Below are 18,019 nucleotides of genomic sequence, written 5' to 3'. Positions count from 1 at the left end.
CCTGGAGGCCAACCCACAGACTGGCCGGAGTCCAGGGGAAAAGTGCCAAGGGGAGGTTTGAGCCTGTGGCTGTGGCAGAGACAGTAAGGTCCCTTCATACCTCCAAGCCTTTATTGTTTCTCTGCCTCGAATGCCCTTTCTCCTCTCCTCCCTTCAAAGAACTCCATGTCTTTCAAGATTCAATTCCATTGTCATCTCCTCCCTGAAGATTTCTTGACTCCTCCAGACAATACTGGTTGTTTCATGTGTGATCCTAGAATACTCTGAAATTACACCTCTTGTTGCAAGCCTCGTATTGTGCTATAAATATTTCCTTATAAGCTGGCCTCCCCAGTGAGAGTCTGAGATCCTCTAGGAAATTGATGAGAGATCATTTCTTCCCAATAGCAGGCACTTAGTGCATAATGTATAGATGAAGGAACAAATGATGGAGAGGGAACATAGGCCAGAGACATTGCAGGTGAATCATTTGAACTGTGCTTATATCCTAAAGCGGCCATACAGACTGAAACAAGTATGGGGAAAGAGGGTGGATGGAGGAGGCAGGAATATGGCTTAGAGTTTGAGCCTGGAGAACAAGGAAAAAACAAATGGGAAAACCAGGAGAAGATGCTGCCTTTTGCAAGAAGATGGTGCAGTCCATTCAGGAATACCAGGGAAAATGTGAAAGTGTCTCAGATCCTAGTGGTGGGAGACAATAGTGGGTTAAGAGAAACAAGACACTGCAAAATCTTAATGTCATATGCAAGTTTAGCATCCCTAACTCAAATATCTGAAATCCAAAATGTTTCCAAATCTGAAACATTTTGAGACCACAAGTGGAAAACTCTACACCTGACTTCTTGTAACAGGTTTCAGTCAAAACTTTGCTTCATGCACAAAATTATTTTAAATGTTGTATAAAATTACCTTCATGCTGTGCGTATGAATGTATATGAAACATAAATGAATTTCATGTTTAGACTTGTCTCCAAGATACCTCATTATATATATGTAAATATTCCAAAATCCAAAAAAAAAAAAAGAGAAAGAAATCTAAAATACATCTGGCCCCAAGCATTTTAAATAAGGGATACTCAACCTGTACAGTAAAACCTAAATTCATTTAGCTCCTTAAAAATATAAATTTTGAATTACTAGTTTCATCACATTTAAGTTTGGGTCTTAATTAAATCCTCATCTTCCTGTCATTCCACTTTGTACTTACTCTACTAAACTCTTGACTTCGGTATTTATCCAGAAGAGCCATGTTTCTTCCTTCCATTACTTTCTCAATCGGTGACGTCCTTAATCTCTGCGTAAACTCTGGCAGGGAAAAGTTCAGTTCAGAAGACAGCGGATGACCCAGTGAAAAGCCCCACGAGTGGAATAAATGAGAAAGCATGTGTATAAAAGCAAGATGTTGGTCTTGATCCATTTGTGTTGCTATAAAGGAATACCTGAGGCTGGGTGATTTACTTTTTAGAAAGAGGTGTATTTGGCTCACGGTTCTGGAGGCTATACAGGAAGCATGGCCCCAGCATCTGCATTGGTGAGGGCCTCGGGCTGCTTCCACTCATATTGGAAGGCAAAGAGGAGCTGGCATGTGCAAAGATCACATGGCGAGAGAGAGGAGAGGGAGGTGCCGGGCTCTTTTTTAACAACCAGTAGTTGTGTGAACTAATGGCTAACTCATTACCACAGGGTCAGAACACACCAAGCCATTCATGAGGGATCCACCCCCATGCCCCAAACATCTTCCATAGGGCCCCACCTCCAACACTGGGGAGCACATTTCAGCGTGAGATTTGGGGGGGTTGGTTTTGAACTGCTTCAGATTAAGCTTTCCGATATCTCTAGGTGGCTTGCAGGACCAGGTACTTGCTTGGAATTCTAAATTACCTCTGTATTACCAAATCCTATCATAGATCTCTATCAGATGGAGAATACTAGAGCTGACTGGAAACAATACCTCAGAATAAACATTTCACATAACTCATAGCTTAATATTTGAGTAGAATTGTGAGAGCAGCGTTTATATCTGTGCGCTCTTTTGATCCCCCACACGCCTGAGAGACAAGGCACAAGGGAAGTAGTTATTCCAAGTATGCCAAGTGCAGCGTCTGCCCGAGGGTCCCGTCCGCATCGCAGCTGCACGCCTGCCCTCTGCTGGCTGCCGGGTGTTTTAGCCTCACTGGGCTGTGAATGAGGATCGCTGGCCTCGGCCTCATGGTCATTCTGCCCTTTTTCCTGTGCGCGCTCTTCACCTCTGTATTGTTTATTCCACATATTTAAAAAGTGGGTTTAATCATTTTAGAGACCTCTTCAGATGAATAGGAATCTACAAAAAGATAAAATTTTGTATTTAGCCAAAAGAAAGATTGTAATATAATTCTTCTGGAGTATTACATAAATTATTTAATTTTTTAATTTAAAATTTGGTACTCTGTCACAGAGAGAAGCTTGTGACTGGTAAGAGCAATCGCTGGTTATTTAACAGTTTCATCTATGTGCTGGGATTTTTTTGTTTGTTTTTGAGATGTAGTCTCACTCTGTCACCCAGGCTGGAGTGCAGTGATACAATCTTGGCTCACTGCAGCCTCCACTTCCCGAGTTCAAGTGATTCTCCTGCCTCAGCCTCCCCAGTAGCTGGGACTACAGGTGTGTGCCACCATGCCTGCTAATTTTTTGTGTGTATTTTTAGCAGGGACAGGGTATCACCATGTTGGTCTGGCTGGTCTCGAACTCCTGGCCTCAAGTGATCCACCCACCTCAGCCTCTCAAAGTGCTGGGATTACAGGCATGAGCCACTGCGCCCAGCCTGTGTGCTGTTTTAATAAGATACTTGACAACCCATAATTTTAAAAGATGTCTAATTTCTCTTTGACACAAATGACATATATTTTTCCTAATGAAAAGACTTTCTTTTAAAAAAAAATGTGATTTTTTTTCCCATTTGGCTTTAGAGTTTAGAATTCAGTTATTTCAGGGCATTCTTGCCTGGATATAAAGAAACCTTGCTTACCAAACTGAAAGTGACCGTTCCCTTTATTTAAAGCTATCTCTGTTTGTACCTTTGTTGGCATCCTTAATATCTTGACGTGAAAGTGTGAATGTTACGTCAAGCAGTTGTCACAAGATGGCAAAAATTTGTCCTCCTGATTTTTCTGTAACATGCCATAGCAAGAAAAAAGACTTTCTTTTTTGTGACGTTTTCTGGCTCTTGATTACAATCTAGAGATTATCAACTGATGAACATTCTAAAATGTCTTTTGGGCTTTGGTTTCCTAGAAGTCTGCTTGTCTGCTCTGAAGCTTGTGATCTTAAGAAAATTTAACCATATACAAATGAGTTTGTTTTTTTTCTTTCTTCCTTCAGGGGAAAATAGTTCATCAAAGTTTAAATATTATGAATTCCTTCTCACAGAAGGTAAAAATACAGCAAATACGATCTTTGTCAGAAGATGTGCGATTTTACTATAAACGATTGCGGGGGAATAAGGAAGACTTGGAGCCAGGAAAAAAGTCAAAGGTTTGAAGATGTTTATATTTGAGAATTCCCATCGGTAACGTTTTGTTTTGTGGCCTCCTGTGGATTCGGGACTCATGGTTCTCCTGTGCCTCTTTATAGATCGCAAACATTTATTTTGATCCTGGACTGCAGTGTGGGGATCACTGCTATGTTGGCCTGCCTTTTCTATCCAAATGTAAGTGACCTTGCTGTTCTCTCTCGTGTCTTCACTTCCCCCAAAGTACTCTTTTAGTAAGAGGCTGCCACTTTTAAAGTACATTGCTGTCTTTTGTTACTATAGGAATTATTCAAAGGAAAATTGGCAAGTGGGTATAGATGCAGGTTAAGTATGTCATAACGTATATTTCCTTGTTTTAGCTGAACCCAAAGTGCAGCCTGGTGTAGCCATGCAGGAAGATATGTGGGATGCTGACTGGGATTTGCATCAAAGCCTGTTCAAGGGATGGACAGGAATAAAGGAAAATTCAGGTCATAGGTGAGTGGTTTATGTTTATTTTAGCCATCTTTATAAGCTTGAAACAATGCTTTCTAAGTTTTATTCTTATATTAAATTATTTTGCTTTATAGCTAAGAAAGAATGCCTGATTTTCAGAGAGTTATTAGTGAGGCATCTTAAATTGCCGTTTTAACTGTATGTTGCTTAGAAATACACATACTGTCATTTTTCTCTTTTCTGTGGTGCTTTAGATACTTCTTACACTCCAAGAAAATATTTGAAGTTGTCTTTATGTAGGATGACGACAGTATTCACCTTAGACTCATCCATTTGCATAGGAAAGAAAGTTTTTACTTACCACTGACCTCTGTTAAAGGCAAGGACAACATTTTCTAGGTTTACCCCCACCTAGACACTTGGTACAAGACCAGAGTGTTTGCTTATTGTGAAAAGAATACCTCCTTCCTTTTTTTTTTGAGACAGAAACTCACTCTGTCATGAAACTGGAGTGCAGTGGCGTGATTCTCCTGCCTCAGCCTCCCGAGTAGCTGGGACTACAGGCACGCACCACCATGCCCAGCTAATTTTTGTATTTTTAGTAGAGATGGGGTTTCACCATGTTGGCCAGGATGGTCTCGATCTCTTGACCTTGTGATCCACCCACCTCAGCCTCCCAAAGTGCTGGGATTACAGGTGTGACCCACTGTGCCCAGCCCACCTCCTTCATTTCTAAGTGCCGAGCCGTTTGGGAGCACACAGGGCTCCGTTCAGACAGGCTCCACAGCGTTTCTTTGTTAGGCAGGAAATGTGCATCTAATGACAAATCAGTACTGCACCTGGATTCAAAAACAAAAAATGTATTGATTTGGTAGTATAGAAATCTGATCTTTTCATGTACTTCAGAAAAGAATTTGACTAGAATAATGATAGTATGGCAACTGATGGAAACTGCTCTTCTCAAGCTGCAAGTTTGAAATACATTTGTTAGTATCAAGGTATTCCCATTAAAGAGTACTGTAAATTCTCAAACCATTAATAATTGAAGGATTTGTTTATCTGAACTGTCTGCTATGAAAAGTTTTCTTAAGGCAAAAGAAAGTTGAATGTTTACTTTAAAAAGATGGTTAAAATGAATAAAAAAGACACTTCCTCTAATGGACTTGCTAAGAGAACACTAATGAAAACTCTCCTTTGTGCCCTGTGTTTCCACAGTGGACGTTATAAAGGACAAGCAAGTCCCAAATGTTACTGTCCAATTATGACCAAATAACTTACAATACTGCCCTAGACTCAGCTGCTAAGGAACCCCTTCACCTCCTACCCACAAAAAGCCTGCCCTCCCCTCTCTGTCCCCAGCACCCCATTGCTAAGACCCCGGGCTCCCTGTCTATCCTGAGTGCACAGTGGACGTGATATTCTCCCTGATCCCGCCTTTGTGTTACTTTGTTATGTGTGTGTTACAGAGGATTTCTGCTGCTAGTCTTATAAACCTGTACTCTTACCAGTATTAGAGTATCGTAACACTGCAGCCATAGAATTAGGGGTTAAAATATGCTTCAGCGTTTAGTCCCAGGGATCTCAGCTCCATTTATAATATTGTGTCTTTGGGAATGTGTTCTGAGTTCTAAGCAACTGGCTTATACACACTTCTGAGTCGGGATATACTCAGATGAGGTCTCAAATATTGCTGAAAACTTTACGTGTATCTGCACAAAACCCTCATAGGTTTTACCTCTGTCGTCAACTGATGTCTTCATTGAGTGTGAGGACTCTGTTTTGTTTTTATATCAAGGGGGGTAAAAGCCATATGCCAAGCAATGCACTGCCTTCTCATTAGTTCTACTGAACACGTTTTTAGCACCCTGCTTGTAGATGTCTGGATCTTTCCCCTAGGCACGTAAGATCCTTTAGGATCTGCGTAACATCATGTGTTATCTCTATATGCCTGCCTTTTCTAAATAGGTTATCTGCTATAGGCCAGCTTTTCTTACTGAATTTATACTTGGAAAGTTTTTTCTAAACTTACAGGATTACATTCATGTCATTGGTACTCTGCCTAAGATTTATCATCCTTTCCATATTCAGTACAGAAACAGAGGATCTGTGACAGATATTTTGGCAACTCTTTGTGCCAATATAGAGACATCAAATAGCATTACAAGCATAGTAAAATATTAGAATGAGTAAATGTGTTTTTTCAGGGCCAGCAAAAAATTTCTCAAGTACATAAGCCTAATTGAATTTCTTATGTTCAGAAGACTCAAATATTTCATTTTGATACAGTGACTTACAAATTGTTTTTCTAGATTGAGTGCTATATTTGAAGTAAATACAGACCTTCAAAAAAATATAATATCAAAAATCACTGCCGAGCTCTCCTGGCCTTCCATACTTAGCTCACCCCGGCACTTGAAATTTCCACTTACTAATACAAACTGCTCCTCAGTAAGTATTCAAAGTGACGTTGGTTTTTGGAAATATGTACTAGGGTTATAAAGTATTTACTCTTAGCTTTCACTATAGAAATCTTTCATTTAATACTTCATTTCTCTTGTTTAAGGAAGAAGAGATTACTTTAGAAAATCCTGCAGATGTTCCTGTCTATGTTCAGTTTATTCCTCTGGCTTTATATTCCAGCCCCTCCGTGTTCGTGGATAAGCTAGTGTCCAGGTAGGTATTGTTTTGGATCATCACGGTGTTTCTGTGTAGTATTGAATCAGTATTGTATTCACTTAAAAAGCCTTATTGCAGCTCATACAGTGACAGATTTGACTTAGAGAAGTTCTGGATCTCTACGGTTGAGAGAAGGTTTTAGGGAGGTTTAGGTTGATACTGTGTGAAGCATCCAGAAAAACTTTCAATATAAGGCAAGAAAAAGTAATGTGGAACTCCCTTCTAAAAATGTGTAAAGAGAAAGCAGATGAAACCTTTCAAATATTCTAGTTTTAAAAAGTGAACAAAATATTAATTTACAAGTTGTGGCCTTTAATTTTCTTAAGGCTATAAATCTGGTCATACTGATCTCAAAACCTGCCAGACAATAATTTGAAAATAAAGCACACACCTGATAATCACTCCATCACCCCCTTAACCATGATGTTGCTTATGAATAAATATGTGTACATTTTTTGTTTTAGGTTTAACTTGAGTAAGGTGGCAAAGATAGATTTGAGAACACTAGAATTTCAAGTCTTCAGAAACAGTGTAAGTATTCAAACTTCATAATATTCCAGGGAAATTATTCTATAATATGATCAATATAAATATGAAAGAAAATTATTGGCTACTCGTAAATTTGGCTGAAGGGTAAGTTACTGAAGAAGTCAGAGCAGTCCAGTAATTATTTTAGAGGCAAATAAATCAGGAAGAGTAGGTGGGATTTAGATCAAGGTGAGGCACATTGAGTAGAAGGTTCATATTTGTGGGCATTAAACGTTAAGCCCATGAAGGTTTGTAATAATAATAACAGAAATTCTGAGAATATATAGATGAGGTAAATGTTAATACATAATTAACTTTTATTGAGCTCAGTGATTTAAATTTTCTTTCTGGATACTTTGTAATTAAATTGTAAGCCATCCATGAATGGTAAACCCACGGCTGACTGTGTTCGTATTTAGCAGGGTGATATGCATGATTTTCACTCAATGGATAATCTTCTATTTATAAACATATACATAAACTGGTTTGTTCTAGGAACCAAACTATTTTCTATCATTCAGGCCAGGTGGAGCAACCACTCACCACTCACTATTAAATAAGACCTAAGGGTGTGTGTTAGGAACTTAGCACTTGGAGCTAGGGCTCCCTGCAAAATGGTCCAAGCCTTTTGGCCACTATGCCCTTCTTTCTGCCTAGGGCCAAGTTCACATCTGGTTCTCTGATTCCAGAAGCTTTGCCCTTACCATTGTATCATGTGGTCATTGCCGACCAGGAATTGCTGTGAGCCTTTTCAAACCAGATCCCTCGTAGTTCTTGAAATACTGTATTCTTTCCCATAGCTCCATGTTTTTATCTGTAAAGCATATATTAGCCCAGTCCTTATTAGAATAGTTTTTGTAACTCTGTCTTTAAGGCAAGCTTACATAAGAAAGTAATATTCAAAGTTGTATTTTTTTCTGTCGAATAATGGCTGGACACTAGACTGAAGTTTAGACAGTCTTGTATCCCAGCCTCATGCCCCTCTCTAGGAATCCTTTTGTGCTTTGCTTTTTCCCATCTGTAAAATGCCAAAGTAACAAATATTACTGGAAGTTACCTAGAAGGCTCAGTAACCGGAACTTCCTTTCACTCTGCTTTTCTTTTTTCTTTTTCTTTTCTTTTTTTTTCTTTTTTTGTCTCCACCACACATGGCTAATTTTTTTTTTACTGGTATTTTTTAGTAGAGCCGAGGTTTCACCATGGTGGCCAGGCTGGTCTCGAACTCCTGACCTCAGGTGATCCGCCTGCCTTGGGCTTCCCAAAGCACTAAGATTACAGGCGTGAGCCACCGTGCCCGGCCCACTCTGCTTTTATAATAGGGGGAAATTTCACGTAAGTATTAAGTGAGCTAATATTTAACTTTTTTATTTTATTAACTACAAGCCATATTTACAAGATGTAGAATACTGAACTAAGCACTGTGAGAGATAGGAAAATACATAAGAGTACTCTAGACATCAGAAATTTATTCTAAATAAGAAATTCAGGAGGAGGTCCTAGAATGAGCTTAGAGTAAATTCTATCTCAGGCATCTCTACAGTGCTGCAGAATGTGGTTCTCAAGATACCTGGTCTCAGGACTCCCTTGCAGTCTTAAAATTATTAAGGACCCCAGAGAGGTTTCTCGTTTATATGGTTTACATCCATCAGTGTTTTGCCATATTAGAAACTGAAACTGAGGCTGGGCGCGGGAGATCTTTAAAAGAGTGATTTAATTTGTTTAAAATAATAATAAAAAACCTATTCCATTCAACATAGGTAACATCAAAAATGAAAACTACCTGTATTTTAAAAAATCATTTAGCAAGGAGAATGGATTGTTTTAAATTTTTACAACTCTCTTTAATGGCTGTCTCCCCGACTTAATGGACAGGTGGATTTTCATATCTGCCTCTACATTCAGTCTCTCTTGATACATTGTTTTAATTGAAGTATGTAATGAAAATCTAACCTGCTACAGACATGTAATTAAAGAAGGAGTATTTTAGCTGCCTTTTTATTTATAACACTGTACATCAGTCATTTGGAAAACACTGGTGCACAGAGACATGCAGACCTTACAAATGTTGCCACAATTCACTATGCACTATCCACAAATGAATCATACTCACTCACCACCAGGCTCATCAGGAAACTCTTGAAGTATTGGGAAGCTGTCAGGCTCACAAGGGTGAATACAAATTATCCAAAATCCTCAATTTTGCTGGAAAGCTTGAATTTTATTGGAAACAAATACTTCAATAGGCTTACTTATTTCTATGAAAATCTCTGCCAGATACCCAAGCCTGAATGACCATTGGCTGTCAGTCATTCTTTCAGACATAAACGGTGTTCCATGAGAAAAGCAGCTAGTTCACTAGTTCAGCTTCCATCTCAGACAGCTTTGCAAAACAACATGGTAGCTGCAGAAATACTTTTTACATACTTCCCATTGTATCCCACAGAACTTTAAAGACGTGCTCCAGGGTTGAAGTTTTTACGGCATCACCAAGGACTTTTTTTTTTTTTTAACTACAAATGCATGACACTGAAGAACACAGTGGCTGCTAGGGAAGTTTGATACCACTGCCTTGATGCGTGCTAAGGGGTCAGCAGTTTTACCCTCCGTAGCTTTTGCTGACTGTCAGTGCAGATGCCAACATAGTGAAAAAGACAACATCTATCGGTATCATCATGGAAATAGTTTGACATTGTGGTGGACACTCTGACAGGATCCCTGAGATCCCTGGGGTCCAAGGTCACTTTTGGAGAACCTCCACCGTGAAATTACTAAGGTCCTGAATGGTGTACGGGAGGCATCGCAACATCTTAAAGTTTTCCCCAAATCGTGAGAGTTTAAATTAGCTACTGTTTGCTGGGAATATATGTATAGTACATCATTGTGTCCATCAGTTACTCAGAGTAGTTTATTTAAAAGGGAACTTACCAACCATCTTGAAGCAGCTGAAATATTCCCTTGTCTCAGTGGACTTGGACAGAAAGGAAAAAAATAGCAGTTAACACTTGAACAATACAGACTTGGATTGTGCTGGTTCATGCATACTTTTTTTCAGTCAAGCGCAGATGGAAAATACAGTTCTCAGGATGCAAAACTGCATATATGGAGAGCCCTACTTTTTGTATAGGCACATTCCACAGTGGCCAACTGCGACTTGAAAATGCGCAGATTTGGTTATGCCTGGGATCCTGGAAACAATCTCTGGCGTGTACAGAGACAACCATATTTGCCTCAGAAGCAAGAATTAAAAGTAGTGTGCTTCATAAAGTCTGTTGACTGTAAGTTAATGTTTGTGGACTCATGCTGAAGCAGGTAGCTAGATCTGTATGTGTGAAACACACACCGAGCTATGCCGGGGGAGTAGAAAACAATACAGAATTCACCCTCCTTCCATGTTAGCGGAAGCCGTGAAGAACTGGTGGATGTTTATAGCCAAGTGTTGACAACCCTTCCCTCAAAAAAGTTTACACTTAATGTTGCTTAAAAACCAGAACAGTATATCCTTATATGTGACCTGTGACTGTTTTTGTAAATAGACAAGCAAATTTTCTTAACCTTAACTATAACTGGCTGTCAAAAAGTCGTATTTTGAATATTAAACTAAGCTATGCTTTAAACTTTAAATCATCGGGTGTTTATGAAACAGTAATCATGTGTAACCTTCAAAATAAGATTCAAGGAGAAACTTATAGGAGTTGGAAATCTTTTTACATGTAAACGTACGGTGCAGCCTGAAGACCCTTCAGCTGGTCCCCTTCAGAGGGGAGGAGTGGCGTGGCGGTGGCAGGAGGCCTGAGGTGTTGGCCTTGGTCCCCTTTAGAAGGGAGCAGTGGCAGGAAGCATCAGGAGGCCTGGGGTGCTGGCATTGGTTCCACAAGTGTTTGCTTTGTGCTAATGTGTCTAGGTGATCATCTTAGGTTTCTGTCCTTTTCTGTGTGTGTAATATTTCAAACTTTTAGAAGGTTAAAAACAAAAGAGATATGTATCCAAAAACAAATGCCTTGTGCAAACATTGAGGACTTTGTTTGGTGACCTGGGGAGCAAAGTCCCTTTTTGGACTTAATGCAGAATATGCATCTCATCGTTGGTTCCTCTGCACTGCTTTCCAGCTAACCCGCATCTAAACATGACAGATAAAGTTGTTGACGCATTTGATCAGTTTGAGAACCTCTGCTGGGCTGCAGATGGGGTGTAAAGGAAGAAACTTCTTCCAGAGAATATCTTCATGACTCCTCTTTGTTTACCCAATGATTCCAGGCTCATCCACTGCAGAGTTCAACGGGATTTATGGAGGGCGTCTCTCGACATTTAATTTTAAACCTAATTTTAAAACCCGGAGAAAAGAAATCTGTCAAAGTAAAGTTTACGCCAGTTCACAACAGAACTGTTTCTTCACTTATCATCGTCAGGTAGGTTCTGTGACACAGTGTGGGTTCATTTTTACTACTCACTTAGAAGGCCTTACTTGTTTTAAGATGAATTTGCATGTCTAACTTACGAAATAGTTTAAATTCACTTTGTCCAAAACATGCACACATACTCCATGCCTGATGAAACATACCTTTGTTATCAAATGCATAGTTCAAAACCATGAATAGTGTCTTACTGTGATGTGTGTCTCTTAAAAATAAAAACTCTTGCTCTTCTCTGTGTATTTTTGAATTCTTAAAGTATAAATTCTCACCATTAAATTTAATTTCTATGTGGTGCTCTGTAAAATAACAGTAGAAATTGCAAATCAAAAGATTGTGCAAATTTAGTGAGAAGAAAATCTGTAATTCTTGTTCTTGCATAGAAATAACCTGACTGTGATGGATGCTGTGATGGTCCAAGGACAAGGAACAACTGAGAACTTGAGGGTGGCAGGCAAGCTTCCAGGTCCAGGAAGTTCCTTACGCTTTAAAATCACGGAAGCCTTGTTAAAAGATTGTACAGATAGTAAGTCTTCCTAACAGTTCCAAGGACGCTAATTTCAGAATTTGCTTTCAACAGTAAATAATTTCAAAAACAACATTATTTCTATATGTGCACACGTGTATATTAGTTATGAATGCTTAAGATGTTAAGGAAATTCTATGTCTTATGTTTAGAGTTGTTTGATTTGGATCATAAGAGATTTAAAGTATTTGCACTCATTGCATACCTTAGCTGATTTACTCTCAGTGTGAAACGTAAAGTATAATAAACCTTTGCTATCTAAAATGATGTGTCAGAGTAGATTACCGCATGATGAAATCTGAGGAACAGCTGATCTCTCTGACGTGCAGGGATGGTTTATAACCTGTGACACATAGTAATTCATGAATAGTGTGCTTATCGTTTGGACTGGGAACACATAATGGCAAGATTTAGTCTTATTCCCGATTTTTTATCCTTTAGGTTTAAAACTAAGAGAACCAAATTTCACATTGAAAAGAACATTTAAGGTAGAGAATACAGGACAACTTCAAATTCACATAGAAACCATTGAAATCAGTGGATACTCCTGCGAAGGATATGGCTTTAAAGTGGTTAATTGTCAGGAGTTTGCCCTAAGTGCCAATGCCTCTAGAGATATAATCATATTGTAAGTATTTTATTTTCAGGTATAATGAATCACTGACTTTCTATACTAGAGTTGCTCAAACTCTATGCAAAGATATGTTTTCATGTTTACCAAAAGTCTTTATCCACAAATGTATTCGTTTGATTTTTTTTTTTTCCACTTAATCTTTGGCTAAGGTATTTCTTCATTATCTCAGTTTTCAAAGTTATAAATTTGTTTTCACTTAATCTTTGGTTGAGGCATTTCTTCATATCTCAGTTTTCAAAGTTGTAAATTTGTTTTCACTTAATCTTTGGTTGAGGCATTTCTTCATATCTCAGTTTTCAGAGTTGTAAAACTTTTATCTCTGAAGTGGATCAGATAATCTTAGAAATCCATTTCAAAATTATTTTCAGGGTTATGTTAAAGCAAAAGATGTTGGTGTAAATTCACAGTCCCTCAGCAACAGAGATTTGTTTCATACGTGTACAATTTTTTCATGTTTTGCAGTATGAAGATATGTAATATTTTGGTTAAAGACAGTTTTAATGCCTATCTCAGTAATAGCTGCAGCATATTTGAACAATTAATAACTTGTTTTGTTATAAAGTTTATGCAACAAAATGCAACTTCTGTCCCTTAATTGAATATTTAATTTTGTGATCTTTGATGGATATTTACTTAATAAGTAGCTACATTATTGTATAAAAGGCATAATGTGTGACACCTAAAGACGCAATGAGGAATAAGACACCTTTCCTCAAGGTGCATACAATTAGCAAAAAATAAAAATAAAATAATTGCAGCAGTAATCCATACTGCAGGAGATGATGGAAAAATCACTAGGCCCCTGACGGTTTGTTTTTTTAAAAAAGACATTATTGGGACTGTAGCCTGGGAGAAGAGCATGGATTTAGATAAAGAAGAAAGAAGGAGAGAAAGACACAAAGCTCAGGACCATTTTCTAAATTAATAGTTACAGGAAACTGATTATTGTTATTTTTTAGTGTAAATTCTCTGATTATTCACAGAATACGGTTGTTCCTATTATTGACCATGGGATAATACTTTTTTTGTCCTAAAATGAGGAAGTTGAGTAAAAGCGTCAAACTCAAATTCTGTTATATTTCAAAGGCTTATGGGACTGGTATTATATGTAGACTGCTTGTGAGATATTTTTAAAACTTAGCCTTACTACCATCATTGTGTTTTAGGTTTACTCCTGATTTTACAGCTTCTAGAGTTATCCGGGAACTGAAGTTTATAACAACCAGTGGCTCTGAGTTTGTGTTTATATTGAACGCATCCCTTCCTTACCATATGTTAGCAACCTGTGCAGAAGCCCTACCCAGACCCAACTGGGAACTGGCTCTGTATATCATCATCTCAGGAATAATGAGGTACTTGTGTCTTGTTTCAAGGTTCATATTCATTCAACATTTAACACTGTTGATCGAGTGCCCGCTGTGTGCCAGCCACTGTTCTGAGTTCTAGGATATGCCAGCGAACAAGATAGAACTCTGCCTTAATCAGGCTCACAGACTGGTGGGAACAGTGAAAACTGAGCCCTTCTTGGGTGGCATATATAATAAACAGTCGTCTTTACCTCTGAAATTGGTTACACAAATTTAAGTACATTTTGACGTCTTTTTAAAATGCTCAGATAGTTACTTGACTGAGGCATATATATAATATACTTAATAGTACCTAGGCCACATGACACTGATTAGAAATGTTTTTTAAATTCTCAGTGTCTTCATCTGTTCTCAGTATATTACTTTGTGTTTCAAGAATCAGATAGATTCACCTCTAAACTAATTTACATATTTATATCACACATCCTTTAGAGGAAACAGGTTGGAGAGTTGAAACTAAAATTCTTCTTAGTAAAAGAAAAATCAGATTCCAGGCATTTCTTCTAATACACGTAATTATTGCCTCCATATAAAACCTCCATGTAAGGTGGCATTCTATAAAAATTGATGAGCAGGCCGGGCACGGCGGCTTACACCTGTATTCCCTGCACTTTGGGAGGTCAAGGCGGGCAGATCACCTGAGGTCAGGAGTGCAAGACCAGCCTGGCCAACATGGCGAAACCCCGTCTCTACTGAAAATACAAAAAATTAGCCGGGTGTGCATCTCTATAAGTCCAGCTACTCGGGAGGCTGAGGCAGGAGAGTCGCTTGAACCTGGGAGGCTGAGGTTGCAGTGAGCTGAGATCGCCCCATTGAGCTCCAGTCGGGGCAATAAGAGTGAAACTTCGTCTCAAAAAAAAAAAGAGAAAGAAAGAATAACTGATGTGCAAACTTTTGTCCATAAAACTGTGGGTTTTGTCTGTTAAAAGTTGTCACAGACAACTTGGTTTTCTATTATATCATTTTGTACTTTACCAAGAAACTCTGCCTTTAACATCGAATTTTGTTGCTTGTTCACTAACAATCCTGATTTTCCAATTTTTTTACCCCTGCAGTGCACTGTTTCTTTTGGTCATTGGAACAGCCTATTTGGAAGCTCAAGGAATATGGGAGCCATTTCGAAGGCGGCTATCCTTTGAGGCCTCGAACCCGCCCTTCGATGTGGGAAGGCCATTTGATCTCAGGAGAATCGTTGGTATTTCATCTGAAGGAAAGTATGTTCATATGCTGGCAATAAATTCCCTCGTGTACATAGATTTGGCTGATAAAATTACAAGAAAAAATAAGTTGCTTTTCATCTTTGCTCAGGAGAAAAAAAATCTTAATTCTGATTACTTAATAGCAGCCTGTATGGAACTCTGGGTGACTTAGAGCTCGTACTGGATACTGTGTTTTTATTATATTGGTAAGGGTTCAAATACTTTTAGTTAGATCACTGACGGTAAATTATCAATGTTCAGATAGAACAGATTTTAGAGACTAGTAGAAATTCTCCCTATTTCTTGCTCTTTTTTCCCGAGTGTGGTTTATATTTATGGTGGCTGTACTGATGAAGTAAGTTTTTTTTTAATATTAGATTTTGTGGGTTGCTATTTACTGATCTGCAGTTGGTCCCTTTTTCAGCTTGAACACACTCAGCTGTGACCCCGGTCACAGTAGGGGGTTCTGTGGAGCAGGCGGTTCATCATCCCGACCCAGTGCCGGGACTCATAAGCAGTGTGGCCCATCGGTCCACCCACACAGCAGTCACAGCAATAGAAACTCAGCTGACGTGGAAAACGTCAGAGCCAAAAACAGTTCAAGTACCTCTAGTAGGACTTCTGCTCAAGCAGCTTCTTCACAGTCTGCTAACAAAACAAGCCCCCTTGTCTTAGATTCGAACACAGTGACTCAAGGTCATACAGCAGGCAGAAAGTCCAAAGGGGCAAAGCAGAGCCAGCACGGCAGCCAGCACCATGCCCACAGCCCGCTGGAGCAGCACCCTCAGCCGCCTCCGCCACCGCCAGTGCCTCAGCCCCAGGAGCCGCAGCCCGAACGGCTGTCTCCCGCCCCCCTCGCACACCCTTCCCACCCAGAACGTGCCAGCAGCACGAGGCACAGTTCCGAGGACTCGGACATCACCAGTCTCATAGAAGCCATGGACAAAGACTTCGACCACCATGACTCCCCAGCCCTAGAAGTGTTTACAGAGCAGCCTCCATCGCCATTGCCAAAAAGCAAAGGTAATCCTCTGCCCCCACTGCTGGAGATCCATGATGTGTGAGGGAAAAGCCAGTGCATGTTTCAGGAGCTGTTAAGATTATAGTTGTGGTAACCAGCTAATGTAGTAGGTTCCTCTGGCTCAGATTTATCTCCAGTGTTGGACTTCAACTTTTCCATCAAAATGCGATTAGAGGTATCTGTCATAAAAGATATATTTGTATTTCTTAGATTGTTTACCAAAATCAGAAATTCCGTGGACATCTACTGTTTTTCTTTTCAGCTGCCTGTGATTGTGTTATTGTGATAGATTTAGCTTTTTTTTTCATTGTTAAAATAGTTTTGAGCACAGGAGTAAAATGGAGATCAGCTGCTTTTTAACCCCAAATTAGGATTTCTTCACTTTCGGGCAGGGGTTGGCAGACTAAATTAGCAGACCAAATCACCACCTGGTTTTATGAATAAAGTTTTATTGGAATAGAACCATGCTCATTTGTTGGTATATCCTAAGCTTTCCTGCTTCTATGGCAGAGTTAAGTAATTGTGACCAAAACAGTATGGCCCACAAAGCTGAAAATGTTTGCTATCGGGCCCTTAACCAAAAAAGCTTACCAACCCTGCTTTAGAGTTCTGCTTACTGTATTAGTTACCTACCTATTTCTGAGTAACAGATTACCCCAAAACCCAGGTGCTTAAAAGAACATATGCTCTTGTCTCACAGCTTCTGTGGTCAGGGACATGAGTACAGCTTAGCTGGGTCCCATGGCCCTCACAAGACTGCAGTCAAGGTGTTGGCCAAGGCTGATGTCATCTTCAGGTTCAGCTGAAGGTGGACCTGCCTCCATGTTCACACAGGCAGTTGATGGCGGGATTCAGTTCTTCATGGGCTGTTGGATGGAGGGCCCCAGCTCCTTGCTGGCTGTGGCCAGGGGTCTGTCGTGGTTCCTATCCACAGGGCAGGTCACAGCTTGGCAGTTGGCTCCCCCAGAACAAACAAGAGGGCAAGGAGGAAGCAGGACGGAAGTCACTGTTTCTTATGATCTGGGAAGTGACATCCCATCAATGTTGTAGTATTGTGCTCATTCGAAGTGTGGTCCAGCCCACACTCCAGGAGAGAGAACCACACAAGGGCATAAATACCAAGAGGTAGACACCACTGGGAGCTTGGAAGTCTGCACCACACACAGATAGGTAGACCAGTTTGTAAGCTCCAGAATCAAGAGGTAAAAACCAGTAAATAGCCTCTAGTTGTATTGCAATTTCATCCTTTACAGCCTGAGCTTTTTTGCGTCTCCTTTCTCTCTCGTGGCAGCATGCTAATATACCTGATTCCAAGCCTATATCAGTCCCTTCCAGAATGATTTACCAAGGAGTTTTTGGCTTCAGTTTATACAGAAAACAGGGATCTTGGCAGCCCTAAGAGTCCAGAAGAAACTTGACATCCCAGAGTCTAGGAGTTTCAGATAATTTTTTAGTCCCAGTAATATGAAAACTAGCTCTGTTGAGTCCTCTTGGAATTACACACACTCGGATTTGTAAAACAGTAAGACGTCTTGAATATGATTGGTTAACCTTCTACAGAAGTCCTTTTTTGGCTAACCCATTATTAACTGAGCTTACATATTTTAGGGTAATTTTTAGAATAATCTTAAGTGAATACTTAGAAGTTCTTTTTTAATTAGATCAAGTTATATAGCATTTTTTCCCACATTTAGGGCATGAATAAAATAAATCTGT

At 39.5% G+C, this 18,019-nt stretch overlaps 1 protein-coding gene across 3 annotated transcripts in view; it reads left to right on the top strand.

Annotated features, from left to right (window-relative positions):
• Positions 1 to 18,019, top strand: part of TMEM131 (transmembrane protein 131) — a 254,703-nt gene that overhangs the window by 197,451 nt on the left and 39,233 nt on the right. For all 3 annotated transcript variants that reach the window (XM_028832201.2, XM_015112922.3, XM_077958821.1), the window contains exons 20-31: positions 3,358 to 3,510; positions 3,610 to 3,685; positions 3,868 to 3,985; positions 6,253 to 6,391; positions 6,507 to 6,616; positions 7,084 to 7,150; positions 11,402 to 11,553; positions 11,940 to 12,082; positions 12,524 to 12,710; positions 13,883 to 14,068; positions 15,139 to 15,297; positions 15,707 to 16,305. In XM_028832201.2, coding sequence (XP_028688034.2) covers positions 3,358 to 3,510; positions 3,610 to 3,685; positions 3,868 to 3,985; positions 6,253 to 6,391; positions 6,507 to 6,616; positions 7,084 to 7,150; positions 11,402 to 11,553; positions 11,940 to 12,082; positions 12,524 to 12,710; positions 13,883 to 14,068; positions 15,139 to 15,297; positions 15,707 to 16,305 — 2,089 coding nt within the window. The remainder of the gene's footprint in view (positions 1 to 3,357; positions 3,511 to 3,609; positions 3,686 to 3,867; positions 3,986 to 6,252; positions 6,392 to 6,506; positions 6,617 to 7,083; positions 7,151 to 11,401; positions 11,554 to 11,939; positions 12,083 to 12,523; positions 12,711 to 13,882; positions 14,069 to 15,138; positions 15,298 to 15,706; positions 16,306 to 18,019) is intronic.

Source organism: Macaca mulatta, chromosome 13 (assembly GCF_049350105.2).
Source record: "Macaca mulatta isolate MMU2019108-1 chromosome 13, T2T-MMU8v2.0, whole genome shotgun sequence".
NCBI classification, from domain to species: Eukaryota; Metazoa; Chordata; class Mammalia; order Primates; family Cercopithecidae; genus Macaca; species Macaca mulatta.
Note: the sequence above shows the minus strand (reverse complement) of the source record. Positions and strands in the feature narration are given on the sequence as shown.